General features: G+C 52.3%; 1 protein-coding gene across 1 annotated transcript in view; it reads left to right on the top strand.

Annotated features, from left to right (window-relative positions):
• Positions 1-21,260, top strand: part of SDK1 (sidekick cell adhesion molecule 1) — a 561,603-nt gene that overhangs the window by 430,362 nt on the left and 109,981 nt on the right. The window contains exons 22-23 of the mRNA XM_029945757.1: positions 3,965-4,156; positions 6,781-6,902. Coding sequence (XP_029801617.1) covers positions 3,965-4,156; positions 6,781-6,902 — 314 coding nt within the window. The remainder of the gene's footprint in view (positions 1-3,964; positions 4,157-6,780; positions 6,903-21,260) is intronic.

The raw sequence follows: 21,260 nt of genomic DNA, 5'->3' as shown, positions 1-21,260 counted from the left end.
AGAGACAGGTGGCACACCCTGGTCCTGAGACTGGGAACCACTCACACACGAGGGACCTGTCGTCCCCTTTGGACACAGGTTGGGGACTCCCAGCATCACTGTGTCCCCTCGCTGTTTCTCGGGCTCCGGCCAGTGACCCGGGTGCCCTGGGGCATAGCCTTTGGGCTGCCTTCATACCATGAACTCCTCTGTTCTCTCCCGTTAGCCAGGAAACGGCCTGGCGCCCACCTCTTCCACTCGTGCACAAAACACCACCTTGTTGCCTGCGCTTGACCAGGGGCCCCTGCTGACTCCTGTGCTCGGACCATGTCCCAGAAGGCACCTGTGCCCTGCTGCTGCCTCTAACCCTAACTTCGTACCAGCGTCCGTGTGTGGGTCTGGTTCTGCCCTCAGAGCTAATGCTTCGAGGTGTCTACTGTCAGCAGTGTTGAACTGCAGGGAAAAGGAAGAGTCACCGTTGACGGCAGACGGCAGGGCCGGGACCGTTGTGTCCCGGCAGCCTCCTCGGTGCGCATGGGATGGCAGGTGTAAGTGTATGTAAACACAGAGGCGTCCTGCCACCTGGAGCCCAGAAACTGAACGAAGTGCAGGGTGGGCGGAGATAGCAGGAGTCTGTGTAGTTTGACGTTGCTTTACGCCACACCGAGGGGGGAGAGCAAACCAAGCAGGGCTCAGGAGAAGCACATGGAAGAAGCTGCCCTTGGGCGTAAAGGGCGTCCAGCCCAGACCCCTCGGGCCCCATCCAGTCCTGTGGACTGCTGCACTCAGCACTGACCTCAGAGGCAGGCGTCCCCGTGTGTGTGTCTCAGAATTCTGGCCAGGGCTCTTTGGTGGACACCCGTGGACATGGAGACTTCCCTTCCAACAGACACACCCTTGGCACCCTGGCTGGCCTTTGTGAGCGCTCCGCACACCTCGCTCCTGGTGTAAATCCGCGGGCAAGCGCGTGGACTCACCAAGCAGAGCCAGCGCCCCCCGGCTGAGTGGTGGTTGCCAATACTCTCGATTTATGATCACCTATTCTTGCCCGCTAATTGGGCTTAATGAACTCATTTTCGTATTTTATTTAAACAAATACCGGTGCTTACAAGCAGCAGCCTCTTGTTGTTCAGCACGGAACTTGGCCTTCAGGCTTCTGCCCCCACCAGGGTACTGGGCTGGCAACTCGCTGTGACCTCAGAGCCGCCGGCAGATGCCCCACATTCCCCGCTGGCCCCATGGTCCCTGTCTCGCTCTGTCTGGCCTCCACTGTCCCCTTTCCCACACAAACTCTGTAGCATGTCGGGGTCCCTGCAGCTCTGGGAGGCCTGCGGAAGAAGGGGGCCTACTGGAGCTGAGACCTGATGGCTGTGGGACCCCCATCACCTCCCCGGTGACCCCTGCCCTTGCAGAGGCCCTCCCTGGCCCAGGAGGCTCTGCCCTGAGAGGTCAGCACCCTCCCTCAACCAGGCTCCGGGCGGGCACACTGGCAGCACCCTCCAGTAGGTCCAAACTCCAGGCAGGCGATTCGCCAAGTGCAGCAAAAGGAAAGCCAGGGTTGTGGGAGAACCTGGCCTCCTAATGCCACCAACCGTCCTGGAGCCTCCCTGTCAGCGCAGCTGCTGCTGGGGCCAATGACAGTGTCACGGTGTGGTCCTCCGCTTTGGGTGCTCGGTGGCCAAGATGCTTGGAAGAAAGCATTCTCTATCCACCCCAATGTGACATGAGCAGCCCCGGACCTCCCAGCCCATTCTCGGCCGGAAAGAGAGGGCAGCCCCGAGCAGGGGCGGCATGCTGCCAAGCAAATTGCCCATTGCGCTTATTGTAAATTCCAGCATCTTCCACTCTCCCCGAGTAAACTCTGATTTATGAGGGCCGGGATGCAGACAGACAGCTTGTGATTGGATGTACTGCTCTCTTGTAGAGAATTTACTTCAGATCAACAGAAAATTATTTCTGAAGCTCCTGGGGTTGTTAGTCTCTGTTAGGCAGCTTTCGGAGCAGGTAGGAGGCCTGCTGACGGCGCCCGGCGGGGCAGCCTCTCCTGCCTCCTCTGGCGGCTGCAGCAGGTGAAATGTCCCTGGGCCGGAGCCACCCCGCACACCCGTGCTTTCCTGCACCCTTCTTGGTTAGAAGGGTGTCGTTCGGTTTTGTCTGCATCCACGACGGCCGTGGCCCACGCATCGATCAGGTGCGATGCCAATGGACTCCAGCAAGCCCCCGCTGCGGGGACTCCAGTCGTTGGTCAGGCTCCAGGTTGCCACGACAGACAACATGCTGTATTTCCATAAAGTTTGACCAACAACGGCTCTGAAACAGATAAAACCGTCTGACGGACAAGCCAGTAGTGTTACACGAAGCCTCCTCCTCCTGTATGTTCCGGGAACGCACTGGCCATCAAACGGCTCAGAGATATGCTCCAGAGATACGCTGGAGGCGAGGTCAGGGCTTCGGAGACAAGGTCGTGCATGGAGGCTCTGGGGAGCACGCAGCCTAGGCCAGCCGTGCTCCCAGCACGTTCACGACCCTCTCTGCCCCTTGTTTTCCCCGTTGTAGAGGTGGGAGGGTCAGCTCTGACTGGGAAGGTCTGCTGTGAGGATTAGATGAACCCATGTGCCCACAACACCCCACAACACTGCGTGTTCGAAGCCATTAGTACTCATTGCCAGAAGGTTTGATTTTTAATTGTATGATAAGATCTAAAATTCTGAATTGACAAAATGGAAAGAATGGATTGGTTTGTCTTACTGAGGAGGAGGGAGGCTGGACGTGGGGCGGGGGGTGAGGAGGGCGAGTCTGGGTTGTAGTCAGAGCAGGGCAGCAGGGGCTCACCCGACGGGTCACCATGCAGGGGAGATGAGTGAGAGGCGGGTGGGCAGCCCACAGCCCAGATGGGAGCACGGGGCCGGGGCAGATGTGATGTCTGCAGAGGCGGCTGGTGGCCAGGACCCCTCTGCTCCCCTCTCACCCTGGACACCCCATTGACACTGCCCAGCCTGGGGGCTTGGTGTCCGTGCCCTGAAGCCCCGGGGCTATGGGACTGCAGACAGACAGCGGCTTCTGACATGATTTTTTTTTGAAATATTAAAGTCCCAAGATGCTCTCTAAATTCTTATTTACCTGCAAGCACAAGTTTCTAACTATATTTATTGCTTTCATCACAATGAGCTCTAAGATTCTTCTCAGTGCTTCCGTGTCCCAAGTTTATTGACTGGAAAGAAGGAAGAACAAGTGCTTTTGGCAGTCCCCTCGCCGGGGGGCCCAGGAGCACCGTCCACCACTGTCTCCCTCTTCAGGAGGCACTCTTAGGGGTCTCTAATCACCTCGGCTCCCCTCCATGGGGGCTGATTCAGGGTCTTGCTGAGGCTTTTTTATTCCCCAGCCTAAAATCACAGTAGAATCTGAGGCTGACTAGGTTGTAATCACGACCCCCCCCACCCTGGACTGAACAGCGTCCAGGGGGAGATGAAATTTTGCCTGGGAAACAGGCTCAGAAAGTGGGGAGGCAGCAGAAGTCACGCCCCAGGCCCGGGGAACTTTTTAGGCAAAGCACCTTGTGCGGGGGAGAGCATCTATCAATCATCTCATGAGGGAGAAAGTGGCAGCATTTCCACAAATTAGCTGCAACCCAGGAGCTAGCTCCTGATTTAGAGGAGGGTATAATGAAAATACCAGCCTACGAAAATGGAAATATTGATGAAAGGCGTCCACATTCTGACAAGAGTTGAGATCAGGCATAGCGGGCTGGCGCCCATCACTCATCCCTCCTCCACCCAGCTTGGGTGCTGAGGCCTCCAAGCACAGGGCAGCCCGCCAGGTCTCGGAGGGTGGGCACTCTGGACGGGGCAGGGGTGATGGGGCGACCCCAAGGGTCGTTAGGGCCGGGTGGCGGCTCCTCCCCGGCCTTCCGTGTTCGTGCAGGTCTTCAGCATCGGGCTGGCCCTGGGCTCCCGGGAGGCCGCTGACTCTGGGCGCTCTCTCCTAGGCTACCAGGTCTCCTGGGAGGTGTACGGCCGGAATGGCTCCCGGCTCAGCCACACGCTCAACAGCACGACTCACGAATACAAGATCCAAGGGCTGTCCTCGCTCACCACATACACCATCGACGTGGCTGCTGTCACCGCCGCGGGGGCTGGCCTGGCGACCTCGTCCACCATTTCTTCTGGAGTGCCCCCAGGTCAGTAGGGCCCTGCTGCTGCTCTTCTAAGGACATTGTCCTCTGAAACCCCTGACGCTCGGGGCTGATGGCACCTGTGTCCCGGCCACTGGGGACCTTCGGAAGAGGGGTGTCAGCATCCTGCTGGCAGCAGGGTGGTAAGCGGGCCCCGTGACCTGAGTCAGCCCTGCTGTCAGGTGGGGAGTGGGGGGTCATTCCCCAGGGAACAAGCCGGCCTCGGGTGCTGCCTTCCAGGGAGGGGCTAGTCAGGGCCTGCGGGGAAGACGCCAGCTTCCGCTGAGAGCAGGCGGTAGGAGACGTGGGCATGAAGACTGAGAGCAGGAAGCCTGAAACTTCACTCCCTGAACTACATGGTGGAGGCTCGGTTGGAGAGAAGAAGGAGGAGGAGGTGGCGGGAGGGGACGGAAGATCCCCAGACTGAGGGAGAGGCAGAGGCGTCCCCGGGTGCCGGGGACTTGGATTCCCTCCCTGAACACGCAGCACACACACTCCAGCCTTGGAGAAGGACGCTAAACCCTTTTCTCTCTAATCTTAAAGTGTCTGTCTATGATACTTGTTTTTCCTGGGAACTCACATACACAGGTGAACTCGTGACAGTGTCGTGGGCTCTCGGAGCACCTCTGTCATCCCAGCTGTCAGCCTCTGGCCACTGAGGGACACCAGCTTGCCTCGCGTTGGCTGGTCTCTGAGGGGAAGGCCCCGGAGCCCCCTCTGAGGTCTGCACGTCCCCCCTGTCATCCCCTCCACGCCCCTCCACCCCCCGTTCCACATCCACACCCAGCCAGTTTCTTGGAAGGGGGACACAGGCGATCTGGAGGGGACACAAAGCAAATAAAATGCATAGAATCAAAAAAGGAATGAGTGTGTTCTCCTCACGGGGCCACATTCCTGAGAGAGCTCGGCTGCCTCCCTGTTCATGCGGTGAAGGAGGAGGGCACGGCGTCTCCTCTTCTCTGAGCATCGTGACCTCACAGGACACTCTCTAGAGCCCAGTGGCCGCCCACCCTGCCAGCCGGGCGCGTGTCCCCAGATACGCGGTCACCGCACCCTCCCTCTGAGGGGGTAGTTCAGCACGGTCACCCACAGCCCGTGGGGGCTCAGGTGGTCGGGGACTGCGCTTTGAGGCAATCCGGTGTCTCTTAAAGGGATTTGCAAAACAAGTTGACTTTTTCAAAGAAAGCAGTCTTCCTTACAGAAAGATTCATTTATTTGCTGTCAACAGCAGACATTTCAAACACCGTTAATGCCCTAATCATTAGTGACGACAGCTGGACGCTGGATGTGTTAGGATCGTCTTGGCTCAGCGACGGGCGGCAACTCCGCCACGTGTGGGCAGGGCCCCCTGAGTCGGCTGGGGCACCGTCCGGACCTCCGGAGTCACCGCAAAGCGAGAACTCCAGGAGACAGAGAAGGCCCCGCGGTGCTACGGTAACCTTGGTGAACTCGCCCCCAGCCGGGCACGGGTCCGGGGCCTCCCTGAGTGCCCCGAGATCCGTCTGGAAGCAAACGCACACTCATCATCGCATCGTGCTGGAGGACTATTCTGCTTGCTGCACTTCAAGTTCACAGCCATTAAATGTCTGGAGCACCATTTAGGGAACCTAGCGAGCTGAGACATAAAAGACAAGAGTCACTTGTCCTCCGATTTAAACATTTTCTGCTTCAGCATCATTAAACTAGGTGCAGCAAGGACCCTTGAGGTCCCAGGGACCCTGCCTATGCCACTGCCGTCCTGGCCACTCAGGCGGCCTTACTGTTTCCGCACACACCCCAGTCTTCAGTCCACCCAGTGTGGGCCGACCAGGACACGTTCCTCAGACACGACACGGGCTGCCCACGGCCTCCGCCTGCGTGGCATCCTCGTCTGCCTCAGCTCACCCCCCTCACCTTCCCCGTCTGTGCTGCCAAATGAGATGAGAGCCCACATTTTTGGATTCACGGTCTCTCACTTCTGAACAGGAGGGGCTCCTGCCTGCCCAAGACCTCTGCTCGGTGGGGCTGAGGCCCAGCTAGCCCCACAGGATGGGCGTGCGTTCAGAACCCCACCACACCAGCTTTCCACTCATGTAGTTGCCGGAGCAACTGAACTCAGGCAGAGTGGGGAGAGCCCTGCCTTTTCACCCGAATGCAGTTGTCTTGGAAACCAGACCCGGGAGCCTAAGACTCAGGACCCGAGCACCTGGCAGCCATACATGGCACCTGCTGTCTTCTGCCTGCCCCCTCCGCTGGCCCTGGCTTCGCGGTCACAGCCAACGAGACGGTGCGTGTTTGGTGTTCGTGCTCTTCCTGGGGCCCGGAAGAACGGCATCCGCTCAGGCTCACTGCCTTCAGCTCGTGTCTCTCCTTTACCAGCTGTGCACAGAGACGAGTCAGTCCTGCCTTCTGACTTTACCGTCCTGAGGCCACACGCGTCCTCACCCGACTGTAGAGGCTGTGGGGCAACGGGCGGCCCTAGGAAAGTAAGGGTCGTGCTCTGGCCACACCCCGGGGAAGCAGGGCTTCTCACTTACGGGGCTTTGAACACAAACCCAGGCATCTTGCAACCACGTCCTTGCCGACGCGTTTGATGCATTTCCGAAGCTCTCTAAGCACCTCTCCATGATTCCTCTCTCCTCTGTCTCCAGAGCTGCCTGGCGCCCCGTCCAATCTGGTCATTTCCAACATCAGCCCCCGCTCAGCCATACTCCAGTTCCGCCCCGGCTACGATGGGAAGACGTCCATCTCCAGGTGGATCGTGGAGGGACAGGTAGGCGCCTGGGGAAGGGCACTCGAGTGCGGGTGGCGGGGGACTACGGAACGGTCGGTCAGAAGCACAGTGACTCTCAGGGAGGTGGGGGTGTTGGAGGACAAGAGGTGGGAGACAGCAGGCCATGGGGACAGGACGTGGAGGACACAGCAGATGGGGTGGGGCCTGCGGCCTCAGGGGCCATAGAGGAAGTGAGGACCGGCGCTCACGTTCGAGTTTGGGCTCCAAATAGGTACCCAAATTGTATTGCATGTTTGACTTATTTCTTTTTAATTCCATGTAACAATTAACTACCAAGCATATGCGTGTGTGAATACACTCTATGAGGCAAGCACACTTGTTGGCCAGCACTGTTCCAGGGGATCACAGGGGGGCCCGGAGATGGGGGTCCACGGGACTGGGGAGTGCCACGCAGGCCACAGCTCAGTGTTCCTGCAAGAGAAGGAGATAAAAAGCTAAAGAGACAGTTACAGAAGCAGTGACGTTTTTGTGTCGTTCTTTTCTAAATGAAAATCTCAGCGACGTTCATAGGTGTGCTTCTTCTCTCTTGCGAGACAAGTCACTCCTGCGAATCGGCTATAAATTAGGAAACAAATTCCATATGCATCCTCAGAACGTTCACTAAGCCGCTATTTCCGAAAACCCATGCAGGATTCTGAAAGTGCAGACTGGCTAGTTGGGACTCCTTGATAAATGGGACTGCAACGATTATCTCCATAGGAAACGGTCCCTCAGAAATAGTCGGGTGAGGCCTGTAGAGCACGTGGGGCCTCCCTCCGCGTCACTGCTCACGGGACGGCCGAGCCCCGGGGACGCTAAGGACTCAGGCCTGCGAGCTTCAAGCCCACGCGAGGCTGGGCTGGGCTGCAGGGACGTGGAAATGCCAGGACCTTGGCAGCTCACCAAACAGGGGCTTAACTTCATGCCTCCAGGGCCAACGGAGAGCACACTGCTCTGACCGTATTTTCTGCCAGAATTTGGTCACATGGCTCCAGTTTAACATGAGGGGGTCTGGGAAGGATCTCAGTGTGCCCAAGAAGAGGAAACGATGTGATGGACACAGAGCATCTTCTCTGCCACAGGACATTTGCTTGGTGCTGCTGTCCCACGACCACATCTTCATGTTTTGAACACAAAAAATTTTAAACCCACCCAAGAAGAAAGATCATAACACAGTGAACTCCCATATACCCTTAACCTAGACTTATCAATTCTCTAGATCCATCTAGTCCCCCTCTTTCTTGTTGCTGTGGTGGGTTTGTTATGGTTTTATGCCATAAAATGCAGCTGTGGAAAATAACGGTAAAGGTGACGTTTGTTGACTTGCTGACATAAAAAGGTGCTCCCACACATATCATTTAATCCATGCAAGCAGACCGAAGGTAGTGTGAGTTGTATTATATGACGTCATTTATCCAGAGTTATGTGGTCGTATTTATGTATGGAATGGTAATGTTAGTGGCTAATCTGGTTAGGTAATTTGACCTCTCAACATATGCAGATACACATATACATAATTACACACACACACACACACACACACACACACACACACACACACATCTGTCCATCATTCCACCACCAGTTTCACTGAGATGTCATTGGCATACATGACTCTAAGTGTAAGGTAGAGAGTCTGATGGTTTGATTCGGCCACAGCTCAGACCGCACACCAGCCCCCCACCAGACTTCTGGCACACGTCTCTGAAGTGCAGGCGTGCACAACTGTGATGTGGATGAACTTCACAAACATGATGTTGAGCAAATGAAGCCCCGCTCGTGTGTCGAATATATACTGTTTGATTCCTTCTATGCAAAGTTCCAGAACGAGAAGTACTCTTTGGGGGTGGAGTCCCAGCTCCCCTTGGGGTCTTACAGTTCCACTGGGGGAAGGGGGGCTGTAGCCCCTGAAATGCTGTGAGTGTTGCCTCTTGGTCTGGAGGTGGGCTCTGTACGTGTGCTTGTCTTCTGCACGTGCCCGGGGCCGTGCACCTGCTGTATGTCTCTATTTCCTTTGATGAAAACTTTACATCAAATATGGATACTTCTGGGGCACCTGGGTTGATTTTGGCTCAGGTCATGATCTCACAGTCATGAGATTGAGCCCTACCTCAGGCTGTGTGCTGACATCATGGAGCCTGCTTGGGATTCTCTCTCTCTCTCTCTCTCTCTCTCTCTCTCTCTGCCCTGAGCTCCTGCAAGCTAACTCACACTTGCTCTCGCTCTCTCTCAAAATAAATAAATAAACTTAAAAAAATAAACCTTTAAAAAACAAAAATAAAATAAAATACAGATACTTTCAGAATTATAATTTCATTATCACACCTGGTAAGGGTAATTCACAATTCCTTATTACCATCTAATAGTCAGTCCACGTTCAAATTTCCCAAGAATGTCTTCTTACCTTGGTGTTGATGAAAAACAAGACCCAATGCAGACTTGACACTCTGCATTTGGTTGTCGTGACTCTTCTTAAATTGTTTAAAGAAATTTCTTCACAGCTTTATCAAGGTTTAATTGGCATTCAAGAAACTTGATATTTCTTGAGTGTACAGTTTGGTCAGTTTGACTTAGTTGTACGTATTCCTTTGAAACCCTCACCATGGTCAAGTTGATAAGCAAACCCATCACCCCTGGAAGTTTCTGTGTGCCATTTATGACCCTCACCCTCCTCCCGACCCGTCCCCTGCCTGTCCCCAGCAAAGGCGAGTCTGCCTTCTGTTTCTATAGGTTTGGACCCTTCAGCTATTTCCAACTCAAATTTAAGATTACTTGAACTTTGAATTTACATTTGAAATACCTTTTTTCTAAAATTGTGTTTTTCAAAATATTAACATTATTTACTTTCTTTGTCCTACTATTATATAAGGAGTTTCAAAATTATAACTTCAACGGCACTCCTCACAAGAAGAGTACTGAGTGCAGTTTCAGTCTTTCCCCTCAGACTGTAGTCGGTTGCACCAAACGCACCGACTCCTGAGTTCTATGTTGGTTTCTTTTTTTTTTTTAAATAGTTTATTGTCAAATTGGTTTCCATACAACACCCAGTGCTCTTCCCCACAAGTGCCCTCCTCCATCACCTCCACCTCTCTTCCCCCCTCCCCCTTCCCCTTCAACTCTATGTTGGTTTCTTTATTTGGTTGAATCGTAACTTGATACAAAACTAGGTTCATTCATCTCAAGGTTTGGTTTTGCTTTGTTCTTTTTGCTTCAATATTTAGTGATTGCTTTCTTTAAAAATCACTCCTAAAGAATTTGTTAACAAAGTTTAAGTTCGATTTATTTTTGAACATGGAACTTATTTTGCATGAGCTCAAAGTCAAAACCATAGAGAAGGGGTATTCAGAGAAATCCACGTTCCGCGTTCCCCGACGGCCTCTACCCCCCAAAAGCCCCATATTAGGGTTTCAGTTTATCCTTTGTGTCTTTTGCAACGTACGTGACTACACGTGTTTGTGGCCCCACTTTTTACTCAGAACGCACAGGCTGCACGCTGCTCTCTCGGCCTGACCGCGGGTCCGGAAGACCACGTGTGCCATCAGGCCTTCCCGCGGACGCAGCTGTCCCCGGTGCCAATGTACGGGGTCCCTCAGCTCCCTTTACTGCCGGAATACATGACCGAGACCTTGGTGGCAGAAACACACCCATGCACCGTCTCGCGGTTCTGTGGGTCAGAGGTCCAGCCTGGGTTTCCTGCGCTCGCATCGGTGTGTGGGCAAGGCTCTGTCCCCGTCGAGGCTCCAGAGGACCATCCATGTCCTTCTGGCTCCGAGGTTGTCAGAACTCACCTGTTCTGGTCCTAGAACCCAGCTGCCCACCTCCACTGCAGCTTCCAGTGGCCACCGTGCTCCTGGGCCCATGGCCCCCCTTCCTGCGCCTTCCCAGCCCGTGTGACGGGTCCAGTCTGTCTGTTTCTTGACTCCTCCCCCTCCTTCCATTTCCTGTCTGTGACCCCCCTCCTGCCTCCCTCTGCCACTTGTAAGGACTCAGGTGAATAGACTGGACCATTCAGATAATCCAGGATCATCTCCGTATTTCATGGTTCTTAACCTTAATCACATCCACAGAGTCCCTTTCGCCAGGTCAGGTAGCACGCACAGGTCCCAGGATGAGGGTGTGGGATTCCCCGGGGTGGTGGCGTTATTCTGCTGTCTTCAGCCTTTCGCACAGTCATCTGGCATTTTGGGGACAGACTCCTGGGAGTGGATTTGCTGCATCAGACAGGGACTGTGTAAGTTTTCTGGACATTTGCAAATTTCTCTACTGTATTTTGTTGGGACATTTTGCACTTCCATCAGCCTTGAATATAAATTCTTGCCATGCCCCCCCAAAATCAAAGTCAAATTCATCAATGGTTTTTTGCATATTTTTGTGTTATCAGTCAGAGAAAGGTTTTCCCCACCCTCTGCTTATAAAGGAACTTAACCTCACTCTTTTGCATCTAACTCCCCAACCATTTGGAATTTGTCCTATATGTGAAGTGACGTCTGAATCTACTTTTATAATTTTGCAAATAACTATGTGATTATCTCAAAGCCATTTAATAAAAAGTTATATGGCTGTGTTTTTTTTACCTCCTCCTGATTTGTAATATTCAATTCCCATCTGCACTTGGGTTCATTTCTGAAATTTTTGTTCCATTCTATTAGTCTGGCTGCTCACACACTAAGGCCACATTGTTTAATTATAGACTCTTTACAGTGTGTTTTCGTATCTGGTGGGGTCTTCCCGCCCCCTCCCCTGCACACTCACACATTGGCGTGCACACACGTACCACTTGACTGGTTTAGGGTCTTTCTGGCTACTCTTGTTGATGCCTAAGGATGGTGAGTCCTGGGTCCAGGAACACGATACATCTTTCCCTTTGTTGAGATCTACATTTCTCAGCTGTGTTCTTCTTGAAAAAAGCACTGAGCTCTCTATTCCTGCCTTCACTTGGCTCTGAAAAAGGCAGGAAAATCGGGCAGTGAGTGCGCCCGAAAATAGCGATGGAAACAGTATGGGTTCTGCATCAGGAAGACCTGATGCCCCCTTTTCCTCGCCCCTCTCTCCCTGTCTGTGATCCTGGACATCGTTCTGAAGTTCTCTGTGAGCCTTAATCTCCTTATCTGTAAAATGAGGACAGTAGTGCTATTCACAAGATGGCCCCGAGGATTCATTAATGAGTGTGTAATTTTAATTACATTTTCTGACATTCTGCTGGCCTGTAGGATCACAATCGATTCTTGAATATTTTTCTTCTTTTAATGACTGACTCTAAGCCGCCACTCCGCCTTCCGGCCAGAAACTCCTGTGAATTCTCTTCTTTATTCTATCCCAGTTTTCTAGAGAAGTCCTGTCATCTGTTCATAGCGACAGCTTTGTTTCTTCTGTAGAAATCTTTATCTCCTTAATTTCTCTTTTTTTGTTTCTTTTAACTTAATCCGTTGTTTTGACAGGGGCAGAGTGGAAGCAGGGGATGGGGGGGGGGAGATCTTCCTGTAACATATTCAATTGGAGCAGTGATAAAACATTTGTTTCTATTAACTTTCAAGAAATTCTGTTAAGGTGTTATCATCCATTATGACATTAAAACATTATGGTTGGTCAGTTGTTCTTTGTTATAACTGGCCTGCATGGAGACCATTCTGTTCTAATCCTGGTTTGCTAAGAGTTATTTTTCTGGATTTTTTAGGATTTAAAAAAATCATTAATAAGTTTAGTTTTATCAAAATATGATTTTGCGTCTGTTGAGTCGTTCGTGGTTTTTCTTCTGTCTTCTGTTGGTAATGACATGTGCTGATAATGTTCAACCAATCCAATGTTGGCATAAACGCAACTTGATCATGGTGCCTGTTAGACCATTTGGTTTACTCTGGAGCCAGGATTGTTTGTATTCATGTCCTTAAGTGAACTTGGCCTTTTCTGGTGGTTGGTTTGGCTTTTAAGATCAATAGTTTATTTTCTCAACAAATTTCACAGACAAAGATGTGAGAGGCAGGGTTGCTGACTCTGAACTTGGGCACAGACCAGAGCCTCAAGGGCGTTTTCCCAAGGCGCTCTTGCTTCCCAATCCTGGCTGAGCCTTAGTGAGTCGGTGGTGGGGGTAGCTGTGTGGGTAGTAACTTCCCACGTGGAGCAGTGGATTAAAAGCTACAGTCCCTGCCGCACTGTTCCCACTGCAGAGACTCTGCGCACTGGGTCTCTAAGCAGGACGCGGTGATCTGGCCTCTCCGTGCCTCCTCCCAGGGCAGCATGTTCTGGACAGGCTCTGTGCCTTTCCTCAGGGGTCGGACTCCCCTAGGTCTGTCTGAGAGCGTCCCACGTGGTGAGGGTCCTTGGCACGGGAACCTTGCCCAGTGACATAGACTCCCCTGCTGTGTGCCCCAGGCCTCTGTGCTCCTCACTGGCTGTTTGTAGCCATTGGTTAAAAGCTTTAGCTGGAATTTGAGGTTGCCCCGAAGTCCATATTTGCCTTTCGCCCCGAAAGTATTTCAGAACTGCTGAAAAATTGTAAGAATACTACCCTTCGCTTCCAGACCCCATACAAGTTCAGTCCGTTGTCCCAACATGTCCTCGGTGGAAAGGACCCAGCCCACGATGACACGCTGTCCCTGGCTGACTCACTTCTGCAGGCTCCTTCAACCTGGATTAGTTCCTCGGCCAGCCCTTGACATTCATGACCTTAGCAGTGTCGGAGGAACAGGCCATGCGTTTCCTACAGTACTCCTCCATTTGGGTTTGTAGATTTCTTTAGGATTAGAGTCAGGTTATCAGTTTTTGGTCAGGTGTCACAGAAGTGATGCTGGGTTCCTCCACTGCCTCCTGTTGGGTTGGCAAGACACTGACAGGCCCTGTGCCTGGCGGAGGTAATTTAGCTCCTACAACTAAAAGGGGGTCGACCAACAGAAGTGCCTATGCGCAGGGGCACATGGACCCCAGTGTTCATAGCGGCACTTTCAACAATCGCCAAATCGTGGAAAGAGCCTAAATGTCCATCACCTGATGAATGGATCAAGAAGATGTGGTATATATATATACAATGCAGTACTACATGGCAATGAGAAAGAATGAAATCTGGCCATTTGTAGCAACGTGGATGGAACTCGAGTATGTCATGCTAAGTGAAACAAGTCAAGCAGAGAAGGACAGGTACCCCCATGTTTTCACTTATAAATGTAACAGGAGAAACTTAGCAAAGGACTATGGGGGAGAGGAAGGGGGAAAAATAGTTGGGGAGAGGGAGGGAGGCAAACCATGAGAGACTCTTGAATACTGAGAACACACTGAGGGCTGAAGAGGGGAGAGGGTGGGGTGAGGGGCACGGAGGGGGCACTTGTCGGGATGAGCACTGGGTGTTACATGGAAACCAACTTGACAATAAACTTTAAAAGAGAAAAAAAGTGGGGGGAGGTTGGCCGGGTTCCTCCACGGTAAAGCCGCTTTCCTCCCCTCCACAGTGAGTATGTGTTCCGTGTGGAGGTTCATTCTGTGAAAATCTTCCCCTTCCCACTCCTATCCCCTGGTTTGGTCATCCACTGAAATTTCTTGCCTGAATTAATTGGTACAGTGAGGGCACCAACTAAGGACCATTCTAATTCAATAATTTCTTTTACATTTATTGATTGGACTTTGTAATGTAGGAGACAGTTTTTCTCTCCTCATTTGCTTATTCATTCATGTGTTTACATCAGTGTGAACTCATGGATTCCTACTTGACTTAACAGATTCTAATCCTCTGCTCTCATTGCTTATGTCGCTTGGTGCCCTGGTGCTCCCACACTGGCCAGGGGAGGCCTTTCCCCCTGGTTTTCATGTTCTCCCCAGAAGCCCCTGCTCCTTGAAGTACACCCTTGCTTTTTGGTATAGGTAGGTGTTCTAGATTCATCTTATCCATTCCTCTCTGTTTTCAGCCTTTCCCCAAGAAACCGTGGGGCCTTTCAGTGGAGAGTGGTATTTAGAAACCAAGATCTGGGCACTAGATGTGCTCACTGCCATTGGGCATCACTGTGTCCAGGCCTCCTCAGTGCCCAGAGCTGGGAAATACACAGGCTCAGGTGCACACATGTCTGTACCTCAGTCTATTTCTGTATCTGTCTACATAGGTTAAAAGCCACCAGTTCACACAAGCTCCCCCACAAACAGTTTAGAGCCACCTGTTTATTCGAGCCGCCCCTTCTCACATTTACACTAGCCCTTTTCTGGCTCCCACTAACTGCAGTAATTTAGTGATTTGCCAAATCCCCCTGTATGTGGGCAGTCCTCCCAACTGAGTAGGCTGCTACCTGCTTGGACATAGGTCCTGACCCCCGTCCCCCCACCAGCTGCTCTTAAACTATAACATGAATATACAAGTTATCAAAATCTAAAGTTAGCCATCACCTCCACCTTCCTCCCAGTGGTCCAGGATTCTGAAATTCCTTCATTCCAAGCCAGTCATACTTGTTATTATGGCCAGTATGTCAAGCCCACCGTGTTTTTCTATGTCCCCTAAGGCTGTAATTATTATGAGCCATTTCTCCCATAGATAGCACTTGCTTAGATTTTGCAACACGTTTAGCCACAGCTTCACATCGCACTTACATGAGCCTCGAGATGCGTCCCTTGCTCCCCAAGCGCTTGGGCAGGCATCTAAGAAGATATCCAGTACTGGCTCTGGGGCGGGAGGCTACCCTTAAGGATTATCTACTCTGCCATACTGCTAGAACTGGAAGTCTTGGACAGATAGTCTCTCTAAGGTGTCTTAAAATTAACTCCAAAAGTCTAACAATTCTGGCAGTGGTACAGATGGCTGAAACTACAAAACCAAAAGAGAATTTTTCCCCCTAAAGCACATTATCTGAACTATTTGTATTTCAGTGTTCCTAAAGCATAAACATTCATATGTAAAAAGCAGCTTAGTTCCAAACCCCAGAAGATAAAGATTAAAGACTTCCTGGGCTTCTAAGGACAGAAGACAAGTGACGGGCATCTTACCGCTCCGTGTGCTGGGAGCCCCCGCCGCGTCCTTCGCGGAGCCGCCGTGCCCCCCTCGAGTGAGCCACTTGGCCACGTGAAAAAGATGCCTTTTTCTTCAAACATCTGGATCGATTCCATCAACAGACCATTACCGAGGCTTATGTCGTATGAATGGATTAATTCAGTTTGGGTTGAACGCATTGGACTGGTTTCAATCATACGAAGTTGTCCCAAGAAAATTTCATGATCGTTTGGCAAAGGTTAGCATGACTCTCCTTTTTTTTTTTTTTCCAAACCAATCCTGCTTTTATTTGTGACATGTTCCGACTAACCTCCGAGGCATAGAGCAGAGGCTGTGCCTGTAAAAACGAACAAGTGAGCGTCTCCTTAAAGCCTTGGCAGACACTTCACTGCTAGGCCAGGGTCCAGTTTTCTACAAGCTCCAGGCAGAATATACTCCAGTCCCCCCGCACCACCTGCTGACATTCACATGCCCCCTTCCAGGGGAAGAGCACATCTGCAGCCCCTCCTCTCGCTCGCAGGGCCAGGACTCTGGCCATGAGATCTTTCTAGAATCCCTATACCGCTCCTCTCCTCCTGCCAACTCCTGGGCACTCACCACCTTCCATAAATCATCCTCCGACTTGCCCCCCAGGAAAGCCCACAGACAAGTTCCCTGGGAATACGTGGTACGCAGATGAGAGGGTCGGTGACGTGAGGACACATGGCAGAGGCTTAGGGGTCAGAGAGTCTGGGCCTTGAATCCTAGCTCTGCCACGCCCCAGCCAGGCAGCTGCAGGCATGCCACCCAGCTCCTGCTCTTCGAGATATTGGTAGCTGTCTTGAGGGGTTGCTAGAGAATTCGGACACTTTGTCATATTTATTTCTCTATGATGCGTGTGGCTCTGCTCTCTCTAGGAAAGAAGCACTTTACAAATGGAAACTCTGGGTGCCTACCAGGCCGCAGGGCAGCAAGGCCTATGTCCCTGACCTGTGCCCCTGACTTTGGTCTGTCCTGCCCATGTCATGTTCCCTCCAGGAAGCCTCGCTTTGGCCTACCCAGCTGCTTCTACGAAATCATCTCCATGAGTTCCCTAGTCCAGCTAGGCTCCAGCTTTCCTAAACTCAGAGCAACAGGGCCCTTGAGACTATAACCGGGATAGGTGAAAGTTTCTAGAACATTCCTCACCTAATTCTCTTTGGGAAGATACAAGCTGCACCCAGGCTTTCCATGCCATGAGACTCCAGCATCCCTCTCGCAGCTGCCCTGTGCCCGGCCGGGTGCCGGAGTTCAGAGAGGAGTGAGATGCAGGACCACTGGGTCCCTTGAGAGGTCAGCCACTCAGCGACTCATCACACGGGAAGCAGGAGGGGATTTCTGAGGGGACCCAGGTGCCGGCAGGACATGGAAGGAGAGACTTCCCCGGTTCGGGTGGTAGCAGAGGCCTGGGAAGGAGGTGGACATCTGCGTCCCATCTCGAGGAACCAAGAAGGTTGGTCAGGGCAGGCGATGGCCGAGCGGCCTTCCAGGTGCAAGGATTTGGCTCCTACCAAACACTTCATGGCGGAACAGTGGCATTTTCTTCCCTTTGACCCACTTCTCAGTTGTACCATCTTTGCACAAAAGTTTCCTTTAGATTCTGACTGCTTTTAAAGCGCACCAGGAAGCACGTATTACTCGGCGTTATCTTCAGTGAATTATGGGATGAAAGGGCCTAATCCTCGGAGCAGCACATTGAAGGGCGGTGTGAGAAGCTGACGCTCAGATGTGGGTTCAAGTAGTAGAAAGCAGTTTTTATAGGTATTTCTGGTTCGGTAATGCTTTGCTTAATTAGCAACCTTTGACTATAGAGTGAGCAAAACATCTCTTCCCCTGTTTTTATGGCACATGTAGAAGGGAGAATGCAAATGTGCTATGTTCTCATTTGCCGCTCCTGTTTGCCTTCCCGGCACCCCTGTAAGCCCCTGCCGTCTGCAGCTATTTGCTGTGCTCTAATAGCCAAAATATCATCTAGTTTTTACAACATGCTGCTTCGGGCAGGTCCCCTGTAATGAGGATGCTGGTGGCACCGAAAAAGCTGCTTCCATTCCGAAGACGGGGAGGGGGAAAAGCCCACTTAGTGCTCATGTGTGCATAATAGTTCCATTTTCTTAAAAGGAACTGTTTTGGAGAGTTTTACGGGCTAATAACATAAAGCACAAGTCGGCCAACCGCGGTCTCTCGGTAACTAAAGAGTAGCGGAGACGGAGCAGGTGGGGCGTCACAGATGCCCCAGGTAGCCCCAGTGTCCATGGCGGTTGTCCACGGTGGTGGCATGTGGAGAGACGTTCCTGGAAGAATCCGAGGTGCTAAGCAACGTTCTCTGCTTCCCAGTGCACTTCTGCCGACAGGCCGGGCCACGGCTGGTGTGTGCAGGACGAGGCTTTCTTCTCCTTCCCATTGGCGGGCGGGCTCCCCTGGGAGCACGGCCTGCTGGGCGAACGTACCCCACCCAGGCCGTCACAGCGTCTCTCCATGACTTTCTCCCAGCGCGGAGCTGCAGGGAGCATGTGCAGGGGACTAGGCATCGACTTTCTCTTGTCTTAAGTTGGCGCTCACACAGCCCCTGTTTTCCTTCATGCTCAAACTGCCCAGGGCTTGAAGCCAAGTGTGTTACCCAAGAATTCTGGGACCATAGCTCTTCTCCACTCTCTTCAGCTGGATTTGCCTCCCTTCTGTACCTTTTCCCACTCCCTGTGATTGGGTTCTTGCTGTGCCAAACCAGAGCCTCCGGGGAAAATACAGCCCTGCCTCTAACAGACAGGAGAGAGACTCACATCCTGCCGTCCACGGGGAAGGCTCAGAGGTGGCTGAATTTTTTTTTTTTTTAATGCTGATTCATTTTTGAGAGAGAGCGAGAGAGAGAGAGAGCACACGTGAGTGGGGGAGGGGCAAAGAGAGAGGGAGACACAGAATCCGAAGCAGGCTCCAGGCTCTGAGCTGTCAGCATAGAGCCCGACATAGGGCTCAAACCCAAGAACCACAATATCATGACATAGGCCAAAGTCGGATACTTGACCGACTGAGCCACCCAGCTTCCCTTGGAGGCTGAATTTATGGAGACCTTGCATTTGAAAGGAGGTATATACTATTTTATTATTTTCAGCAACGTCTTACCCTTTAAGAGCCCACCAGAATGTTAAAGAGCAAATCTGGAAATAGGGAGGCTGAGAGAGATACGAAGATTTTGCAATAAGATACTTTGAGTTGCAGCTTTGCCCTTGACCTTTTGAGACTGGGCAGGACCAGTGGGGATGGGACCAAAGCACGGTCCCGAAGCAGGACCATAGGTGTGGTGGTGACAAGCTGAGCTCCCGGCTGATGGGTGTGGGAGACTCCGTCAGCACTGGCCAGCTGGCTGGGTGTGATCACCGGCACACTGGGGCACATGGTGGCAATAACAGTGTGTTGAAAGCACGGGACTCACACATTTTAGGCACTCAGTAAATGGAAGTTCATAATGAAAATAATCAAGCCAAGGCAAATGTTTGAGGAAAGACTACATTCCTGGGAGGCCCTTGGGGAGGATGCAGGGCCACACCAGAAACACCTGGAAAGTCCGGCAGGCCCAGTGGGCCCAGGGAGCCGGGGTGGGATGTGCTCCGTGCCCAGAGGACCAAGGAGGGCTGAGTACCCGGGGATGTGAGGGCTGGAAGAGGCCCAAGCTCCTGGCGCTGGCGGGCAGCCCGGCTCTGAGCACCCAGAGGGCCAGCTGGGGGTCAAGCCCTCGGTACTTAGAACTCACTCACGCGGAATCCAAATCCACGGCTTGAAAAATGTCAAGTCCGGCTATCCCTGGCCTCCTTTTCCTGGTATAAATTATGTAGCGGATGGCAAGGGGGCTCCCCCACCAGCCCTCGGTGGCGCCTGGCTTGGAGGGCGCGGGCCACCTGTGCACACAGAGGGACTGCCTGTTCTGCACCCATCACCCAGCACAGCCGGGACAGCGGTCTCCAAGTCCCACCTGGGGGGTGAGGCAGGCGGGCCCGGGGGGCCAGAGCCCCTTCCCCATTCCATGTCCACAGAAAGGCTCGTCTCGGTTTATGACGTGGTTACAGAGTCCCCAGAGAGGACCGTAAGCTCGGTGACACCAAGGACCTTGTCCTGTGGCGGGCGCTCACCTGGGACCCAGGCAGGCCTGCTGTGTGGGAGGAGGGTTCCTGGAAAGCCTGTTGGGGGACGGGTCGCCCCCAAGCGCCCACTCATGGGCAGAGCCTCCGCCTTCCCACAGCATTTCCTGTCCTTCCTTAACCCCCACCTGGCTCCGTGACCTCTGAACTCCCAGCGTGTCCTGTTACAGGGTCAGAGGCCAGACGTTTTTGCCTCATCACTTGGCGATCTGTGGGTGGGGACTTCTAATCACTAATTATATCTCCCCCTTCCCTCATTAGGGATGCAGGTTAGAGCCGTTTGTGGCCCTTTTCATGTGTATCTGTCAGCATCTCAGCTGTAATAAACTCTGACTGGTTAAATTTCTTTCTCATAATAGGAAGAAAAAGAGTGACATTATTTCTAAATTGTCTGTCGAGTATGCAAAGGAGGGCTGTCACCGGCTCTAATGGCCCCTTCAACAGCGATGCGGTCACCTGGATAAGTGTGTCAAGCTGGGCTCCTCTTTGTTCCGGGACAAAGCGTCTGGCTAGCGCTTAGGCACAGCGGTCCTAAGTGACTGTGACGTCACACGCGGGTATTTCCAAATGTTTATTATTGTCTTGGTTGTGCCTGAGAACACCCTGAGCAATGACTTTTCTCCCTTATTTCATGACCAGCACGGGAAATGTATCAAGATGAACGGCGTGAACCAGCCTTCTTGCTCATTAGTCTATCGGATCCTTTTAGGTCCTATTACGGGACTTTTAAAAATAATATTTTTCTATTCTTGAGGACTGCTCCAAATCTTTCATCCTAATTGTCCTGTTGGATTTTTAGGTTCACCTGTGTTCCATTTTTCCGGTCATCAGGTTTTTTATTTGTTTCATTCAGTCATCCATTCATCCAGCGAGCTTTTATTAAGCACCGCTGTTTTCCAGGTTTCTGGTCTGGTGCCCAACACCAGGTTACAAAGCCCTCCAGAAGCTCAAGGCCCCAGGGCAGGGACGTGGGAGAAATGGCGGGCATATAATCTGATTCAGACAGATGAGACCAGCCGCCAGGAGAGAACCCAAAAGCAAATGGGGGCCTTGCTGAAATGGCCCCCCAGGGCTCCCGTGGAGGCGAGGTTGGCGCTGGGCGCTGCAGGGTGACAAGGGCTCTCTGAGCAGAGAGGACAGCAGCATAAAAGGCAGAGCTGGAAAATTATATGGCACCTCTTTTTTAAAATATACAGTGTGTTTGTATTCAGGTGTGGTGAGGCCAGCAGGTCAGGAGACAACCCCCTGAAA

Source organism: Suricata suricatta, chromosome 8 (assembly GCF_006229205.1).
Source record: "Suricata suricatta isolate VVHF042 chromosome 8, meerkat_22Aug2017_6uvM2_HiC, whole genome shotgun sequence".
Classification (NCBI taxonomy): Eukaryota; Metazoa; Chordata; class Mammalia; order Carnivora; family Herpestidae; genus Suricata; species Suricata suricatta.
Note: the sequence above shows the minus strand (reverse complement) of the source record. Positions and strands in the feature narration are given on the sequence as shown.